General features: G+C 34.5%; 1 protein-coding gene across 1 annotated transcript in view; it reads left to right on the forward strand.

Annotated features, from left to right (window-relative positions):
- The first annotated feature begins 5,469 nt into the window (after positions 1 to 5,469).
- The window catches only part of LOC148946199 (cleavage and polyadenylation specificity factor subunit 1-like), a 93,579-nt gene continuing 79,387 nt past the window's right edge, over positions 5,470 to 19,661 (forward strand). Inside the window, exons 1-3 of the mRNA XM_089097864.1 lie at positions 5,470 to 5,650; positions 12,154 to 12,295; positions 16,092 to 16,360. Coding sequence (XP_088953990.1) covers positions 5,591 to 5,650; positions 12,154 to 12,295; positions 16,092 to 16,360 — 471 coding nt within the window. The 5' untranslated portion in view covers positions 5,470 to 5,590. The remainder of the gene's footprint in view (positions 5,651 to 12,153; positions 12,296 to 16,091; positions 16,361 to 19,661) is intronic.

The following is a 19,661-nucleotide window of genomic DNA, read 5'->3' on the forward strand; positions in this document are numbered from 1 at the left end:
TTGAAAAAGGCGGAATCTAGGTGGGGAATCTGTTTTTGTAAAAATGTATTCTGTGCAAGGGTTCATCATTGCATTTATAAAGAATTTGAGGTACAAGATATTCTTACTGTACTCAAGCCTTTCTAACCTATATTATTTTAAATGGAGAGAGTATAGGACTTTGCCTTCTTTAAAAATGATTCACAGGGCTATTTTTTTATAGATTCAATTGTATCTGACTCTTCCTTGGAGATGCCAGTGTGCAAAACCAGACAAGCTATTTGTGGTAGGGGTGGAGAAAAGAAGCTTAAATTTTTAAAAAATGGGGAGGGTGGATGGCAAATTTATTTAGAAGCTTAAGGAGGAAGCGGAATGAAGATTTGGGTATTTAACTATTTGTGATCTATTTGATAAGAATAAGCAGTCATGCATAAGTACTATTTCTAACTATTGCAGAAGTTGCAAAAAATCAGAAGGAGCAAAAAATTGTTTGTCATTTTTCTTTGCTTTATTTTAGGTGTTAAAGGTATATTTTTTTCAAGCAAAGTAGCTTTTTTTTAAATTTAAAAGAATTGTTTGGTAAATTTATCGATTTTTATGTGTGCTCTTGTTTGGCTAATGATGTAAGATTTTTTTCTGCAAAAGGAGATATGCACACTTTTGTCCATTTTAAAAAGGGAATAACCCAAGGAGCAGTAAAAAGATTAGCTATAGTAATTTTTTTCCAAGTGGTCCAATGCAATGTGTGTATAGTATATTTATTTATGAATGCATTGATTTTGTCTCCATCATACAAGCAAAAAGATATGAAGTCTTAAAATCACCTTATAATCAATTTATAAAGCTTATGGCTATAGTTTGATCTGGGTCTTATGTTGGTTTATCCTCCAGTAATTAACTAATTATGACCCATTTTAGATAACTTGTAAGCAGTAACTTGTACAAGATAACTTGTACAAAATCACCTTATAATCAATTTATAAGGCTTATGGCTATAGTTTGATCTGGGTCTTATGTTGGTTTATCCTCCAGTAATTAACTAATTATGACACATTTTAGATAACTTGTAAGCAGTAACTTGTACAAGATAACTTGTTAGATAATGGGTAAGCCAATGCTATGTGTTACTCGGTGAAAAGTTCGGCTTGTTTCTATTTACATATGTCCAAAACTGCTTTGGGCAAGTTTTGCTCAACTGAATAATGTGTGATTCCACTACTTCCCTATTCGCTCTTAACAGCTTTGTTGCCCTGTTCCTAGCACGTTTATACAATGACCACATGTCATCATCCTGATTCATAGACCTGGATTTTTGTGAAATCTTTTGATCAATTTTTAGTTTAGTGGAAGATCTCCAAAGATGATTTTTTTCCTGGATCGACTTGAGTATATGTCTAGGTAGTTTTGGTCTCTTCCTTTGGCCAGAATGTTTTTTAATCAAAGGAACAAATCTATCCCTACATTCTATCAATGCCTGTTTAAAAAATTCCAATGCAACGTCAGGCGCCACTTTTCCTTTCTGCAGCTCATCCGTGATATTCAAAGACACACGGAATTCCCTCATTGACTGATAGTCAGCCCTACCATAATCATACCTACGAGAATCAGTATTTTCTCACTGGACAAACGTATTCATAGTAATTTGAATTACAGAATGGTCACTTTTTCCTAGTGGAGAAAAAATTTCCAAGCCTAAAATATCATAAACATATTTCGTAATTACTAAATCCAAAATTGAGGGAAGAGAATCGCCTCTTGCTCGTGTGGGGCAATTTACATGTTGGTGCAAAAATAAATCATCAAGTCTATCTAAGAAAGTCTGTTCATATGATTCACCTGGATGACTTGTGCTCAGCGTCTGCCAATCAATATTAGGGAGGTTGAAATCACCCACCACAAGGAATTTGTGATTATTTTTCACAAGATAAGTGAAACAATTCAAAACATTGGCATCATTTACACAACTATATGGATCAAGTGTTGGGCTGCTGTAAAAGGCAGCAAGACGCAGATAATTATTCAGCGAAGGTAACTTAATATCAACTACAAGGCACTCAGAAACCAAATCAAAAATGGGGCTAACAATCTCACTGAACTTAACGGATGTATGAATATAAATGCATATCCCTCGTTATGCTTGTTTATTAAACACTAAACTATAATCAGTTAGATGCTGAAAGTAAGCTAATGGGTCATTACAATGTTTTGGCAAAACTTCAGTTACAACAACCACATGTGGCACACGGACCCGCGTTAACTCACTAAATTCTTCCCATTTAGTATAAAAAGAGTCAGCATCAGTATAAATCACTTGCAGATTTTCCCTCGGACATCTCAAATCCGGCTTGGCGAAGAAAAGGCTCCTCGTGAACTAAGTCCAGTCCGTTTTTGCGTGTCTTGATCTTCCAACTGCTCTCTCCGGCTGCAGTTTTCTCATTCAGCTTATTTTTTACAACAACATACTTCTTCTTATCGATTAACTCGGCTTCACTTTTGTCATGAGAAACTCGAAAATTTGGTATTTTAGTTTTAAGAGCATCTTGTTCACTCACTAAGAAGAAGGCGGCCAGATCGCGATTGAGCGGGGACTTGAATATCATTTTTATCAGCCTACTTTTATTAACTTGTTTACGACCCAATCTCACGTAAAAAAAACATTTCACAGGGCAATCGCGCAAGGGTTCTTCGTTGATAAACTTTAAGTCCACCTGATTCAGTAACTTTTGGTTCACTGCAGCGTCTTCTTCTGGGCCAAATAAAATTGAATTCTTTTGTTTTAGTGCAATTTCTCCAAGCTCACGCTGAACCTTGTTAGTATCCTGCACTGGAACTCGGCTCTGCAGGTCTATGTCAATTTTACCGAAAATTTCATCGAACAAGCACTGTTTAGCCTTAGAAACTTCGACTGACACTACGGTGGTAGCCTGTTGTTTTAAATCACCTTGGGAACATTTAGAAGCTATTTCTTGCTCTATTAGGGAAATCCGTTCAGCCAGAGGTTTCAACAGTGACTGGAATTTTATCTCAAGTTCGTTTTGTAGATCTGCTTTGACCGTGGCAAGGGAATCAATCACTATTTCACGAATGATTTCAGGTGTGATAGGCTTATCACTATGTTTACACCTAGGGCAGTGCCACGTGGATCCCAAACGGCGACTCATTCTAGTAAATAGTTCATATTCGGGATCAGACATGTCGAGACATGTGGCGCACAACCAGAGTTCACAACCGTCGCAAAGGACGGCTTTTCCGTCTTCTTCCAGTCCCAATCCACATGCTGAGCATTTATCTACACCTTTTTTGGGAGACTGACGGGGACGTTTTGATGCTGTGTTCATATTCGTCACAAATTTTGTTTTTGCTTTTTTGGCTAATTTTGAATCAGTACATAAGGTGGCAACACTGCACTACGAATTTCGGGTACAACTCCACCAGCGCGACAGTCAATCACCGGCAACACTGCTCAGATTAAAATTTATTTACGCCGTATTTGTATAGTTATGAAGGACCAGAAAAGAGAAGAGACAGAGGTTTTGAGTCTTGTTTTCAATCGCAGTCGATTCACTGATTATTTTCCAGCCGATTGATAGATACCAAAGTCTGTCAAAATTGATAGCGTTTGCCACAAAAATCAAGTTTTTTTTCACTTAGAATAAATAGCACATGTTATCACCAGCGTTGCCAGCATATATATATATATATATATATATATATATATATATATATATATATATATATATATATATATATATATATATATATATATATATATATATATATATATATATATATATATATATATATATATATATATATATATATATATATATATATATATATATATATATATATATATATATATTGTCATAGCAAGAACTGAAAGCTAATGGAAAAAATTAATATTCCATTTATTGGCCTGTTTGGGAATCCTAATTTATCTATGGCTTCTTATGAGCATAAAATAACTAGCCTACTGGAATAGCCTTTCAACTTTATACACTATGGTTAGGCTTATGCTTTCCTATATTGTAATTTATTAAAAAAAAAAAAAAGAAAAGAACGCTTTTTTAACAAGACAATCATCATAAGTATCATAAGTAACTATCGATTTCCAAATGACAAAATGAAAGCACTAGCATGTCCGGAAACATTAAATTCATGTCTAAATTTCGCAAATTGTCGTTTCAATAGTTGTTTTATATTTTTCTCTAAAAGAGCCTGGAAAAAGGCTTTTTCAATTGAAAAACCATAGCAAATTTTCTCGAAACAAAAGGCTTCTCCCATCTAAAGTATCTGTGCATGAATGCTAATTCATTACTCCCAAAATAAGCCCCATACTTACTAATTCCTATGGGTCCTTCTTTCCTACACATCAAGTTTTATATAATTTTCATTGCTAATTTATGCCGCAAAAGACATATTTTAAGTGAAATGCGCATCACAAATTTTTACAAGAGATTGAACTTTAATTTTTTTTTTTTACAAAAGATTGACCTTTCTGAGTGAACAACGTTCCGAAGATTTCTTGAAAAATGTGAAAGTATGTTTTTAAAAGCTTCTGAATTCTGGGTGGTGTTAATGAAGTATAATCCAAATTAATTTTCAAGTGGCTCTGATATTTTCTAGAGTTAGTTTGACAGTCGTCTAGGGCAATTTCATTCAATAACTATGTTATTTAAATATTTAAAAAAGCCTAGATATCAAGAAAGCTCCTCCAGGATACTCAGTATGACAATTAGACATTTAATGTGAACAAATTGTTTTACTTTAATGTAAAGCAAAACAATTTAAATATTTAACCATATAGCACTATGGAGGGTTTCAAAATCACAGCTTTTATTATCTATCTATGTAAGGCCAGTAGATGAAATGGAACTCGGCAAACCTATATGTTTGAATTATCTCCGCAGCTTTGTAAAATAAATATTTGCAAGTAAAATTTAGTTTGATATTAGCAAAAGAGATCTGCAATGGTGTTTCTAAAAAAACTTGCACTTAAAATTCTCCACGATTGCTGCGTTGCATTGCAAAATTTCCCAGTATGAGTAAGGTAGTATTTTTAGTTGGGTATAATTAGCCTTGTTTATTTTTTTAATTATAATTAATCGTTGTCAATTGTAATTATGTGTTTTTTAAGTTTTTATCCTGTAGCAAAGCTTATTTAATTTTTGTCAGGAAAATGATTGTTTCTTGCCAATGAATACTTAAGTTTTTTCTGAACCATACGAAAGATAGAAACACGATTTAGCAATTACTCACTCAACTGGGCCGACATAAACTACTTAACAGTGACACCTGTAACGATAAAACCAGTCGATAAAGAAGACGAAGCAGAGTGATTATGGCTATTTTAAAAATGGGCAAGAAATTTGGCAGAACTCATCCTCCTGTTTAACAAAAAACTACTTCCCAGTGTTTGGAAGTCGGGCCTGCCCTTGGGTCTATTAAAGGGTTTATTTTTAATTAAAATATATAAATTTTTTTTTCAGAGCCATACGAAGGTTTGAAAATATCCCTGGATTGTTGTGCAACTGCTTCTTTAAGTCCTGAACGTATCCTGATTTCTCTGAAAACTGGAGATCTGTATATATTGACATTGCTGTCTGACCCTATGCGATCTGTTCGTGGAATCAACCTGGAGCGTTCAGCAAGTAGTGTCTTAACCACTTGCGTAAGTAATATTTACGTAATACTGCACGCTCCTGGTTCTCTTCTGCTCAACGCAGGGGTGCCAAAGATATTGATCGCGCCCAAAAGCACTAAAACGCGGAAACGACCTGAATTATTAATAATTCTATGTTACAATTTTAAAACAAAATATTATTCCAATATCAAGGATTTATAGTGTTGGTGTCACGATCTGACCTGCCCTTGGTTATTCTATCTTGGTTATTGTTGGATATTGTGTTCGCTTTGTTTATTTTGTTTTTAAAACGATTCAAGAACCTGGGCTGAGCAGGTGAATCAAAAACCGAAGCGACATCAACATTACAACTATACAAAGATGAATAACATTTTATACTGCAAAAATTCGCTTTATTCAGTAGAAGCCGCAGAAATTTGTGTCTTCCAAATCCCTCCACACCCTGTCCCATAATTTGATCGATATCTAGCTTACTAAATCGTAAGATTTAGGAAACCTGAAACCTGGTTTCCTTAATCTCTGACGAACCCTAAATCCTGCGACAGCGATCTTTGAGTGAGCTCCACAGACTGGCTTAACTTGGTATTATATATTTCAAGCGCCACTGCAAAGGAGGTTAAATTGTGCTTCTATTTAGAGCTTTATCGATGACTTTTCGTAAGCTACACTTCCTATTTATGACCATAATTAGTACGGTCTCACTAATTATGTCTCATGTGGTCTGAGGGGTCATTAATAATCAGTGTGGTCTCCGAAATTATCTATTTATGACCAATTTAAGAAACTTTCAAAAGTCTACGATGTCGTCGAAATATGAGATGAGATATTTATTTCAAAAAAATCGCTATCACAAGCCCACAAAGGGCCGAATTCGGACTTTGGAGTCGACAATATAAATGGTTACACTAAAAATGCAAAGAACAACAACGAAATAGAGAAAACCATAATGAACAAAAAGTACGAAGAACCTTACTTGATCCGGAACACTAGAGTAAGATGACCACGTGCTGTGTGCTCTTGAGCTTCAATAAAGGGAGGCCGAATCCCAAAGTTTGTAAAAAGGTGACCTATTAGGTTGTATATAAAAAGGTTGCTTGTGCTACCGGAATTGTGAATATAAGTGAGGGGTTAATAAATTGAGAGTGAGTAGTCAATCCGGACTTGTCCCAGTTAAAGATAGGAACGGAACCACAGTTAGTGAGAAGCAAAGAGTTAAAGAGAGATGGGTGGAACATTTTGAGAATGTGCTAAGCCGAGATAGAGTTGCAGGAAAAGATATAGAGGAAAATGAAAAAGTTTGTTATACCTTGGGTGTGAAGGAAGATTTGTTTTGAGAGAAAGAATTAGCGATAGTTCTAAAAGAATTAAAAAGGACTAAAAGGAATGAAAAATAATAAGGCTCCAGGTGCTGATACTGTGGTAAATGAGTTTCTTAAATATGGTGGCTCTGAGGCTAGAAATTAGCTACTGAAGATTATTAATATGATTTATGAAAATGGGGAAGTACCTAGCGATTATAGGAAAACGCTAATTAAACAACTATATAAGAAAGTTGATAAGAGTCGAGGTATTAATTATGCCTCGATTAATTATCAAGGCATTAGCCTGGTCTCTGTAAGTAGCAAATTACTTAGTAACATGATACTTTTTAGACTGAGAGATGTTGTAGACAAAGTGATAAGACTAGAAGAGTGCGGTTTTAGAAAGGGTAGAGGATATGTCGACCCAGTTTTCTTTCTTAGGTTAATAATTGAGAAGTGCCTGAGTTAGCTAACACCTTTGGTCCTCAGTTGTATAGATTACGAGCAGGCGTTTAATTCTGCTGATATAAAGAGCTTTAGCGAAGGTCTCATCCTCGTATGGTATACCAGACAAATACATTAAATTGATTAGTGTTATGTGCGAGAATAACGCTGCTGCAGTTAAGATAGGAAATGAGATTAGCAGCTGGTTTCGTATTAAATCAGGAGATAAACAGGGTTGTGTTCTTTTGCCTTTTATATGGATTATTTTGAAGGACTTTGTCTTAAGGAGCACAGAAAAGGCAATGGGGGAACACGTAATAAATTGGGGAGAAAAATTCTTTTCTTAACTTCGATTATGCTGATGATTAAAGCATCCTAGATGAAAGTGAGAGTAAAATGAATGAGCTTTTAGAGGTTTTGCGAATTCAGGGTACTAGAATGGGCTTGAAAATTAGTGTTAAGAGGAGTAAGTCGCTAAGGCTTGGAATAAGTGAAAAATGAAAAGGCTACGTTGGGTCACGAAAAGACTGATCAGGTAGACAGCTTCACTTACCTTGGTATTATTATTAGTAAAGACGGTGGGAGCAGTGAAGATGTTAAAAGTATAATAGACATGGCCCAGGTTTTTTTTTTCACAGTTGAATAAAGTTTGGGAGAATAGAAAGACAAGTCTGCAAACCGAGATTGGAGTATTGGATGCTACAGTGATGAAAGTGGTTGAATATGGTTCTGAAGCATGGGCGTTCTGAAAAGTGGATGAAGATTTGGTAGATTTTGTTTCCAGAGAAACTGCCTACGGTTTTTTCTGGGTACCTTGTTCACTGGCCGTATTTCAAACAGTAGGCCGTTCGAAGAGTGCGATTGAATTCCGCTTTATTGGGCTATAATAAGAGAAAGGTTGAGACAGCTTGGGCACGTTCTGCGAATGAAAGATGACAGATTGCCAAAGATTGTCCTTTTTGGCCAACTGTCAAGGGCTAAACGGAAAGCAGGTCGTCCACGGTTGGAGTATCCCCGAGGACCCTCGTGAGTTGCTCTTCATTTTAATCCCTGTTTTAGTGTCGATGATTCACTAGACCTCTGTTGCTCAGGCCCCGTGATATATTCCTGCAAGTTTGACCCATGGTTCAAATACAAAGAACCGTATAAAGTTTGTAAAACGGTGGCTGATATTGCTCGTGCTACTTGAATTTTGAATATAAGTAAGGGAGTCGTTCTTCATGGACGAAAAGCTTTGTCTGAGAGCGATGCGAAAAGAATATATATTTTTTATACAGTCCAAAATCCCCGAGGAAGCCCATGAACTACTCTTAATTTCAATTGCTGTTTTAGTGTCGATGATTAACTATACCTCTGGTGCTCAGGCCCCGTAATATGTTGCAGCAAGTTTGACCAATGGTTGACAATTGTGGGCCAACTATGTCTTTCGGACTCGAACCCACTAAATTTACAACTAAATCACTAGCTCTTATTCCAGACCAAATGTAATTAAGATCCAATAAGCTCTCCTGATGAATATGAATAACAAGAATACTCCTCCCTTGCATGGGTCTTATCAAGTACATGTACCGGAATAAGTAATTGTAGATGGTAACTATTCTCCATTGAATGAATTCCGCCAGCCCGATTAATAATTAGGTTGATTGTAAGGCATTTGAAATCTCTAGAAGCCGGATCAGGTGTAGACACTGAATAAGAAACTAACAGTCACTTTTCATTAAATTTGGCCTAGATCCAACAACGCATTTCAGCAGGTACCCTGTTGACTAGGATGTAGTGTCGCCCTTCCCCTGTGATGAACTGATCGCTTATAGACCCCGAAAGCCACAACTAAGGCGTCTTTTTACACCTTCCCCTGGTAGATTAAACAGAAGACATTAGAACAGTGACAAGAATATAGGAATCTGCTACCCCCTCAAAGACTGGGTGGAGTCCAAACCCTGAAGAGGCACGCTGACGCAACAAAACGATGACAAAATTAGGGTATTGTTTCCCTCTCGAAGGTTGGCCTGGGTCCCAACCCCAGTAAAGCACACTGTGGAAATATCATCTTACCTTCTGCAAAATTGAGTTGCAATCTAGAATGTTGATGTTCTGACTATAAGAATTAAGCCCCTACCCTTGCACCATTCGTTACTGAGGCAGAATTATTTCCACACCCCGAAAAATAACAAATATGACACTAGCTCTCACTTCCTACCAACTTTGATTTATGTCTGACAACGTGATTATTTTATCTGACTATCTTGGTGAGAGGAATGGAGGGATAACCTAACTCATTGCATATAGGTTGGATTGTTGGTCTCTACAAAAATACGAAAAATTTAAACTCTGGAGCTTACTCTTACTTTCCACCAAGTTTAGTTGAGATCTGATTGCAACTACTTGCGGAAGTCTTCATGACAAAAATTTACTTGAATGGTAAATATCACGGTTAAACAGTAAAAATCCTGTATCTATATTTCTGAAACGGTTCTCGAGACCGAAAACTTTGATTAAACTGAATTTAAACTTTCAAGATGTTAGGTTTATAGGAGGCCTTTAGCTTTAAATATCGTATGTCCATTAAGTTTAGTTTTGGACCAACACACGTATCTTGAAGCTCAGTTTTGATACATTTATCTGAATCAAGAAAGCAATTTATTTTTGTTGTTGTTTAATTTATTGACTTGCAATGAAGTCCACTAAAGTTTTCAGAGTTTCTGGTGTTTTAGAATCAGGTTTGCGATGTTTTTACAAAATGATACGAATAAAAGCGGACTTATATTGCTTCCATTTTGATTTGTTGTCTATTATTAGAAACGTGTCGATATTCCAAGTAACAGGTCTTTCCAACTACGGTTCTAATTACATAAAGCTGGACCCCCTTACGAAAAAAGGCCTGTCCTATTAGATACTATTTTTTTTTTCCTGCATATCAAGCAGCTCGTAGTAACAAGCTGAAAGTAAAGAGCAACCTATGCCAATAGAAACAAAACTGGAAAACGAAAGTTTGGCAGCAAAATATAAATCAAAAGTATTTCTATTTTATACTGATTCTAAATATGTAATTTTAAAGGTACCTGTCAAAAGTTATTAGCATAACTTAGCTTGCATAACTTTAGGACATGAGGGGGAGACGTCCCCCAAAAATGATCTGCTCTTGATGAAATTCTGAAATCCATAAAACCCCCAGCATAATTTTCAGGGCTCTAACTGCGAAGATGAGACATTTCGTATTCTTCGTGGGTGTTTTTTTTTTTTTTTTGGGGGGGGGGGTCTATTTTTTTCTCACCACGGGTTTATTTGGTTTATTTTCTATTGGTAGAGACGTAAATGGATCTTTGAAAATAGGTCAGCCTGTTATAAATTGTTGAACTCAGGGTCTTATGTATTAGGTCAAGGATATTTTAAGTTTTCCGGGAGGTATTCTTGATCAACAATCCATTCTTTTGTAAATGACTAATTTGGGTAATTTCAAATAAAAAAAATATATTAGTGAATGCATTGAAAAGGTGAGAATGTTCTGCCCTATTGGAATTTGGATTGCATTGAAGTTTATCTGAAACAGCTCTATAATCCTTGTAATCTTCTATTTTTTACACAAATGAGTACATTATGCAATTGGCGCATTCTAGGTCCAAGGACTAATTGATAGACTATAGGAGAAAAATGGGCATATTATAACACTGAATTGAACATTGAGAGCAGTTGTTATCTACATAAGGAAGTGCTGTATGCCATCTTTTTTCCTATGCCCTCTAAGACTACGATTGCAAGTGTTGGTTGGATTGAAATGACGGCAGTGAAATTTTGGACGAGGGCTCCTTTGGACGGAAATTGTGATTCCAAGTGTCTTTTTCATAAGTAGGAACTTATGGGGGTTAACAAGGCTCCCTTCCACTCTTTTTGGCCCCGGAGCCCAGTGTCGAAAAATGTCATTTAAGAATGAAAGTCAAAACAGTTATTGCAGTGAGCAAAAATGAAATATACAAGGGCTGTTTTTGGAGGCAAATTGCCTGGAATACCCTTAAACATAAAAAAAGTAATGAAAGTAAAGAGCTACATTAAAACTAAAACACGAACAGAAATTATTCTGTATGTGAGGGGACTGTTATTTCTCTCAAATACCCTCTCTATACTAAAGTTTGACAGTTTTCAACTAACATTTCGAGAGCAGTTGCTCTAACACACGAGCAACGCGATAAAATAATTTTTTCGTTTATAGTGCCCTGAGAATAGAAGGGTCGTTTTCTGTATTAAATTTAAGGAATACAATTTTTAACTCAAACATTTTGAAAGGTAATTAGTATATAAAACAATTGCAATCGATAATAAGTACCAGTTAAACTTTAGTGTGGAGGCTTGAGAGGAGTGGGAGTACTCCTCATATACACGATTATTTATGTTTGTTTCTGTTTCAATGTTTCCCTTTAAAAGTAATTTCAATAAAAAAGAATAATAATAATAATAAAAAAATGGTGGTAGACTAACATTAACTGTCTATCTGTCTACTTTCCATCTGCTTGAAAGTCATGCTTAAACCACCGCGTTCTTACTGCAGTATCTTAAGCCAATATCTTAGCTAGGGAAGTTAAGTAAGCATTATTTTCCTCCGCGATAGTTTTTTTTCTGTCACGGAGTGATATTACCAAGGACAAATTTTATCCTTTGGAAAGTACTGAGGGAAGTCGTATCATTGCATTATTCCCTTGTTGACTGTGCAGCTTACCCAAGTCTTTCTTGTTAAATTTAAAATCTTGTTTTGTATTATTTTGTTTTGGTTAGTTTTCTTTGTATTTACAGGTTACAGTTTGTGAAGAAAACCACATATTCCTGGGGTCTAGACTTGGCAACTCTTTACTTTTGAGATACAAAGAAACCGCATCAGCAAAACGCAACCCTGTCACTCAGCCCTTAAACAAAAAACAGAGAACTGGCTCTGATGGTATTATTTTGTGTTTTTTAGATGTCTATTCCTGTTAGATTTGGTACAAAAGTTCCAGGGCATATCTAAAAATTCGTCATTTATTAAAATCTGGCCAGTATTTTAGTTATATCGGGATGCAAACGAAAGTAGAAGCTCTTTACTCAAGATTATTTAAAACTCGAGAAAAGCGTTTAAACAAGAAACAGAGAACTGGCTCTGGTGGTACTATTTTGGTTTTTTTTAGATGTCTATTCCTATTAGATTTGCTACAGCAGTTCCAGAGCATATCCAAAAATACGTCATCTATTAAAATATGGCCAGTATTTTACTTATATCAGGATGCAAACGAAAGTGAAAACTCTTCACTTGAGAAAATTTCATAGTACTTTTGGTGGAAATTCTTGAAAATTTTCAAGTAATTTGAACAAGTAATTGATAAATCAAGTAATTTAACACTTGAGTTTTGTAAATTTTGTTTCTAGTGTAAATGAATCGAACATTTTCCCCGCCCATAATTTGGGCAGTAATTTTTTTTTTTTTTTGTTCCGATGTTTTGACAAAAAATATTGGTAGAATTTTCCTTATGCTTGAACAGTTATTTTGCCAAAAAAAGAGAAAGAAAAACGTGACTTTTATTTTAAACTAAACAGAATTGGTATTGCAGAAATTTCGGTTTGTGGTGGATTTTTCTCAAAAATAAAGTCATAATTCTAAAGTGCAACATAAAAGATAATTTAAAATAATTACGCAAAAACTTGGATTGATGGGAGCATTTTGATTGTATTTTGGAACTCAGCGTGAAACGTCTCAACATATTCACACATTTTAGTCTTTTAACAAAAAAAGAAGCAAAAAAAGAAATACTTAATTATATGCATGGGAAATATGTGCTTGAATGAAAATAATGATCGAAAAATAACTTTATTGTTTCAAAGTCAAACTTGTTACCTTCATGCAGGTCAAATCATGTTTACATGCAGTGGGGGCGGGGGTGGTGCTAGAATAGGGGAGATATTGTAGTACAAATTTGGCTTATAAAACTGTTTGACTCGTTGGCAGTTTAAGGATGTGTACGAGATGTCACATATTTTTATACATTGTTTAGTAATCACAATACGCATATCCTCCTGTGCTATCAAATTATTGTCATTGATTCTATTTTTATGAAAATGCCTGAGAATACCTATTTTTATACTAGCCTTTGGAATTTATGATATTTACTGAATCACAAAAAAATTTAATTAGAGGTATTTCTTTCGTATATTGCCTGTCAATATACATTGTCATCCTCCGATAAATCATTTTTTAGGGTTTCTTTGAGTCGGTTTATCCCAAAAATAATTGGAAGTAATTGACAACGGGAGAGTTTGCAACTTAAGGTTAAAATGCTATTAAGCTAACGAACGAGTTAGTTTTGGAAAAGCCAAACTTTTCAAGTACAGTCATTAGGATATTACTTATAATTAGGACTAATAATAAAAAGTTGAAATATTTTTCCATCAAACACTAAATAATTTGTTGGAATTTAATTTTGATTAATTGTATTCTAAAATGGATTTAACAGTTTTCTTCATTTTCAAGCATACAAGTAAACAGGGTGCATAGCAAAAGCATCAGGAGTAATGTCCAGGAACGCGAGGCGGGAATTCATAGACAGACAAACCAAGATGAAAATATATGTATATATGTATATTGACTTTGTCTCACAACTCTGTTTTTTTTAAACAATAAAAAACTATAGCGTAAAGAGCGAGGCGGTGAGGAGGGGACAGCCCCTTTCATATACGGAATAATTTCTGCTCGTTTTAAGTTTTAACGTCGATCCTTACTTTCAGTTAAAAAACTTGTTTTTTTCTTTAATTTTTGAACGTTTTGGAATTAATGCAGGTTTTGATTTTGGCTCACCGTACATGAATAATTAAAACAAAATTTGCATATTAATTTTATATTTATTTGGTTAAATGGCTTTCTTGAAACTTGTTTCATTTTATTTACGAACGTTTTTATTAGTAATAAATATCCGTAACTTACGAATTAACTTACTTAACGAACTTCTATATTCATATATTTTTAATACGTATATTACGGGATTCACCCCCTATTCAATACCTTACTCTTTAAGCTAAAGTTCGAATTTTCTTCCAATTCTTTAAAAATGACCCCTTAATTACAAAGGCCGTCAATTAGAATAAATAGCTCTCATGAAAGTACTAAAAAATATTTGGCTTAAAGAGCGAGGTTTTGACTAGGGGGCGAACCCAATCGTATACGCAATATTTTCTTTTCGTTTTAAGTTTTGATGCTGTTCCTTGCTTTCAGTTGAAAAATTTGTTTTTTTTTAATTTAATTTCTGATCGTTTTTTAAATAATGCTGGGAAATCCGGTACCCCCTTTATAGCAATCTACCTTCCCCCATGAGAACTTCCTCCACGGAAAGATCCTTCCACATAAGCCCCGACCCCCCCCCCACTACCAGAAAAAATCCCCTCTGAAAACGTCTGTATACTTCCCAATAACCAATACTATATGTTAACATTGGGTAAAGTTCATAACTTTCAGCCCCCCCCCCGGGGACTTTGGGGGATTCAGTCATCCTAAAAGACATAGTTATCATATTTTCGACCATGTTAAACAAAATGGCTATCTCAAAATTTTTATCGGGTGACTTTGGGAAAAAAATGAGCGTGGGAGGGGGCCTAGTTGCCCTCCATTTTTTTGGTCACTTAAAAATGGCACTGGAACTTTTAGTTTCCATTCCAATGAGTCCTCCCATGATATTCTAGGACCACTGGGTCGATACGATCACCCCTGGGGAAAAAAAAAAAAACAAACAAATAAACACGCATCCGTGATCTTTCTTCTGGCAAAAAATACAAATTTCCACATTTTTGTAGATAAGAGCTTGAAACTTCTGCAGTAGGGCTCTCTTATACGCTGAATATGATGGTGTGATTTTCATTAAGGTTCTATAACTTACAGGGTCTTTCCCCCTTTTTTTCGAAAATCAGCCAAATTTTCTCAGGCGCGGGAAGGACTAAACTTGATGAAAGTTATATATTTGAAATCAGCATTAAAATCTGATTCTTTTGATGTATTTATTGGTATCAAAAACCCGTTTTCTAGAGTTTCGGTTACTATTGAGCCGGTTCGCTCCTTACTTACAGTTCGTTACCATGAACTGTTTGAAAACAATGCTAACGGAATTTATTATTGGTTTTCTACAAATTATTGAAAACTTCGAGCTAGAATTTGGATTTTTTTTTGTAAATTTTCGTCTTCAGTAGGACGCAAACTCGTTATTATCACTTTAATTTTTTTTTTTTACCAAAAATAAATATACCCAGAACTACCGTAATAAATTTGTGTTGCTGAAAACTTGAAATTGTATTTCATTGCAAATTTTTGATTTTATTTGGAAACCTTGAATTGATAGGCTATTGAAAGCCATGTAAAAAGAAAAGAAAAATGAAAATATGAATGCTGAGCTTTATGTAAGCCAGAGGTGCTAAGAATTCAAGCTATTGCACAATGATTTTTATTCACTCACATATTTTATTTAGAAAAGATTATTATTTATATTTTACATGAAAATATACACTCGAGATCATATCTCTTATCTATGGGTTTAATGAGAGGACACAGAATAAATTAAGTTCCATCGCAGATACAGACAAAAAAACAGGTTGTCAGTTAAGAATATAACTAACAACTGCCTTAAACCTTAATAAAATGCAGTATAACTGTAAGTCATGATAAAATCTAGTAATATAGACATCTATTGAGAATTTTTTTAAATCCTGGTGTTTGATTTAAGGAGGTTGGATGGAAGTCGATCAAAGTCCAATTGATATTGCATTATATGGCACTGAAGTGGCTGCGACACAAGCCATTGTTCACTACCAATTTGAAGTATGTGATAGTCTGCTAAATATCGGACCTTGTGGTAATGTAGCCGTTGGTCAGCCATTCCTGCGTTCTCAAGAGTTTGAAAGCAGTATTGATCCAGATATGGAGATTGTTACTACTTCTGGGTATGGAAAAAATGGTGCTTTATGTGTTCTCCAGAGAACAGTTCGACCTCAGGTATTCTTTAATTTCTTGCATATTTCTGACAGCCATCACAAATACAAGTAAGAAGAAGAAAGATATTCGATATATCTATGAAGTAAATTTGAAAGAATCCAAGTTATCGCAAAAGGGGGTCGAATTTTAGCTGCATTTTAGCTGCATTGAGTTATATTTTTAGTACTCGTGATTATGGGACCTTATTGAACTTTGACTTTAAAAAGACAATATAAAGGGATTGCAAAAAGAACTTTGAATAAATCTGATGTTATAATAAATAGAAAATATGCACATTTATCTCAATTACTGGATTAGGATGACAGTCCTTTTCTTCTTCTCTGTCTCTTATTTTTGATTTTTTTTTTCTTGCCAAGTAATTACCTCTAAAACATTATAGATTATATTTTATAATTAATAGAATATATAATAAAATATAATGACGCAAAGACTACACAATAAAATGTAATGAAAGCTGGTGTCCAAAATGTCATTTCAACATGTTATAGTGTATTATATTATAAACAAATTATAGTATATTAATGTATCAAATGTTTTTTCTAATTAAGAAAAATCACTTATAAAGCTATAGAACTAGAGTTATAGAACTATAAAGTCTGCTTTTTTGAAAACTTTTATTTCAGAATTCCCTAAAAGCTTTGGTGTTAACCATTTTTTATTTCATTTGATTTGTGGCGAGCATTGAATTACAGTTTCTTTTTTTAATCTGTTTTTAATTACCTTTTCTTGTATATGTGTTTCTGATAATCTATTCTTATTGTTGATTTCTGAAAGGTGTAATTAAGACAGTTGTTAGGCTTTCTGAAGTCTCAAAAGTGCAAATTTACGCTCAAATTTTCTAACTCTCTGAGAGCCTTCAGAAAAATATAGAAAAGGGTCTAAGGTGTGGGGGGGGGGTTGTAAACTTGCCAAATAGTCGAATAGTCACCAATAATGGGACAACAAGCATAAAAAACAAGAAATGTTGGGTATATATTCAGGGTTACCAACTTTTTAGTACATGAATTTGTCCCTTGAGCATAAAAAATATGTAATTTTTAGCCAAAATATGTCCATATTTCGTCTAAAATCTATCCATAATATGTCTATCTTTTCATATCAGATACTCCAGGTTGTTTTTCGTATCGCTTGGGATATTGACCAAAAGACGCTTTAAAATCCTCTTTCAACACGACCAGTTAGCATCAAATACAAGGAAAACGAAAAAGAATCATTTAATACGAGCACAAAACTCATAAGAACGTGTAAACACTAAAAAATAACTTGTGGGGGCTTAAGCCTAATCTTCTAACGAGAATTCCTCTCGAAAGGTATAGAGTCAGCATTCTCTCTTCCTTTGCTGGCTTTTTGCCAATCGGAGTATTTCTTGCCCATTTCAAAATGTATAATCCAGGATTCCAGCGACGCTCCAGAACGTCAAATTAGTTGCTTCACATGAAGTAAACGAATAGTCGTTTGCACTAGAAGACCATTTCATAATTTGGTCTAGATATTACCAAGTAGCGTAAATAATCTTTCAGCAGCTGCCGAAGAGTAGGTAGGCCACATAAAATCATCATAAAATCACAAAGAGCTTTATATTTTTCATCCCCCTTGGCATTCTTACTTTTTCTTAAGGCAGACTAGAAAACTGATGGATTCGCTTCTGCAGCGGTTACGCGTTTAACATGTTCTTTTTCGTCAAAAATGGAGTTCCAAAGTTCGTCAAGATCGCTTCGGGCCTTCCCGTGTTAAAATTCGGTTCCCCAAACAAGTGGAAAAACCGACTGGGCAGACAGAATGCTGTCGTGCTTTCCACCAAGGACAATTTCAGGATCCAAAAGTGACAGTGCTTTCAATGTTTCGTCTTTGTGGTCAATTCTACTTCTGATCTGGCTAACAAGTTCCACCATGTACGCTAAACGACGAAATCTAAAAAAGTGAGATCGAACCACTTTTTTTTTAAACTTGTTGCTTAATGGCTATTAAAATGAGAACCTACAACTATCCTTAGACTGTTACTCTGGAAAACATGCAGCATACCTTCCTTAAGCTTTGCAGGTGCCGACGTTTAAGAGTTATATTTGACCTCTGTCATTGCCGTGGCCTCTTATGTCAATCTTGGTTCTAAAATTAAAAAATTTTTTTTTTTGCCTAATATCACTTCTTCGTCCTCATATATTTCTGGTTTAAGCGATTTAGCCTTCTTAAAATTTAATTTTGAACTTTTACTCGCACCCTGAACCCTCATAACCTCCAAAAGTTAATTAATTTCGATAATCCGGATTGAAGCGGTAGCTAGCAACCTAGTAAGAGACGATCACGTCCCATAGTAAAAAATGCAATAGCTCATAACTCCTAAAATTAGATTGAGATCAAGAAACGAAGGATACTTTTAAAACTGCCTTGTCCAATACCCCTATATAGGAAACTAACTGTCCTTTGGCTTGAACCAAAGAAAACATGTTGGCTTGAAAAACAAGAAAAGTTGCTTGAACTACGATATTCTGCATAAACGGCATCTTTTTTCTTTTCCATTTTTCCTCCTCAGTTAGCGGGGTACTGGAAGGTCTTAGAGAGCTGTTTAATGGCTCATTTTAATGAAATTTTCTACATCTAGTGCCTTTTGTAATAAAAACAATTCTAAATAAAATCTGTTTTTTACGAAAAACTTCATTTTTCTATGACACTGTAGTAGCAAATGTTATTAACATCATCTTGCATACAAAGATCAAAATAGGATTTTTAACATTATAGAAGTATATATACTTATAGTCGTACATCGTAGATATAGTTGTATAAAATGCTATAACTTACTTAGATTTTTAACAAAAATCTGATTTGTCAATCGAAACTAGAATAATTCCTGAAAATTTTAAATTAAATAATTTTATTTCATCTCTCAGTTCAGTTATAATTGTGCTCTGAAACCAAACTTTTTGGCTCAACTCCAAAAGTGAGTATCTATAACGTTGTGCTTTATTTCGGTAGAAAAAAAAATCAAAATAATTATTTTTTTAGTTTTCAGTTATAAATCGCAATGGTTATTATGTTAACTGCAAAAGAATTTATGTCATCTGAGTAATAATTTTAATTTTTGATTTCCAACTAGAACAATATCTTAAAATTTTAAAATAAGTTGTTTTTTCTTTCGATTCAATGAACTCGTCACATCTTTTTATGGTTAGAAGTATATACATTGAAAAAATACGGTTAAAAGTGAACGAAAGAAAAGAAAGAATAACCGGGAAAAGTATCAGAGCCGAGCAATCCAAAGATCTACTGTAAGAAAACAGTACTACACAAAAAATAGAGGTTGCAT

Source organism: Artemia sp. Qi Xiang Cuo, chromosome 12 (assembly GCF_049724085.1).
Source record: "Artemia sp. Qi Xiang Cuo chromosome 12, ASM4972408v1, whole genome shotgun sequence".
Taxonomy (NCBI): Eukaryota; Metazoa; Arthropoda; class Branchiopoda; order Anostraca; family Artemiidae; genus Artemia; species Artemia sp. Qi Xiang Cuo.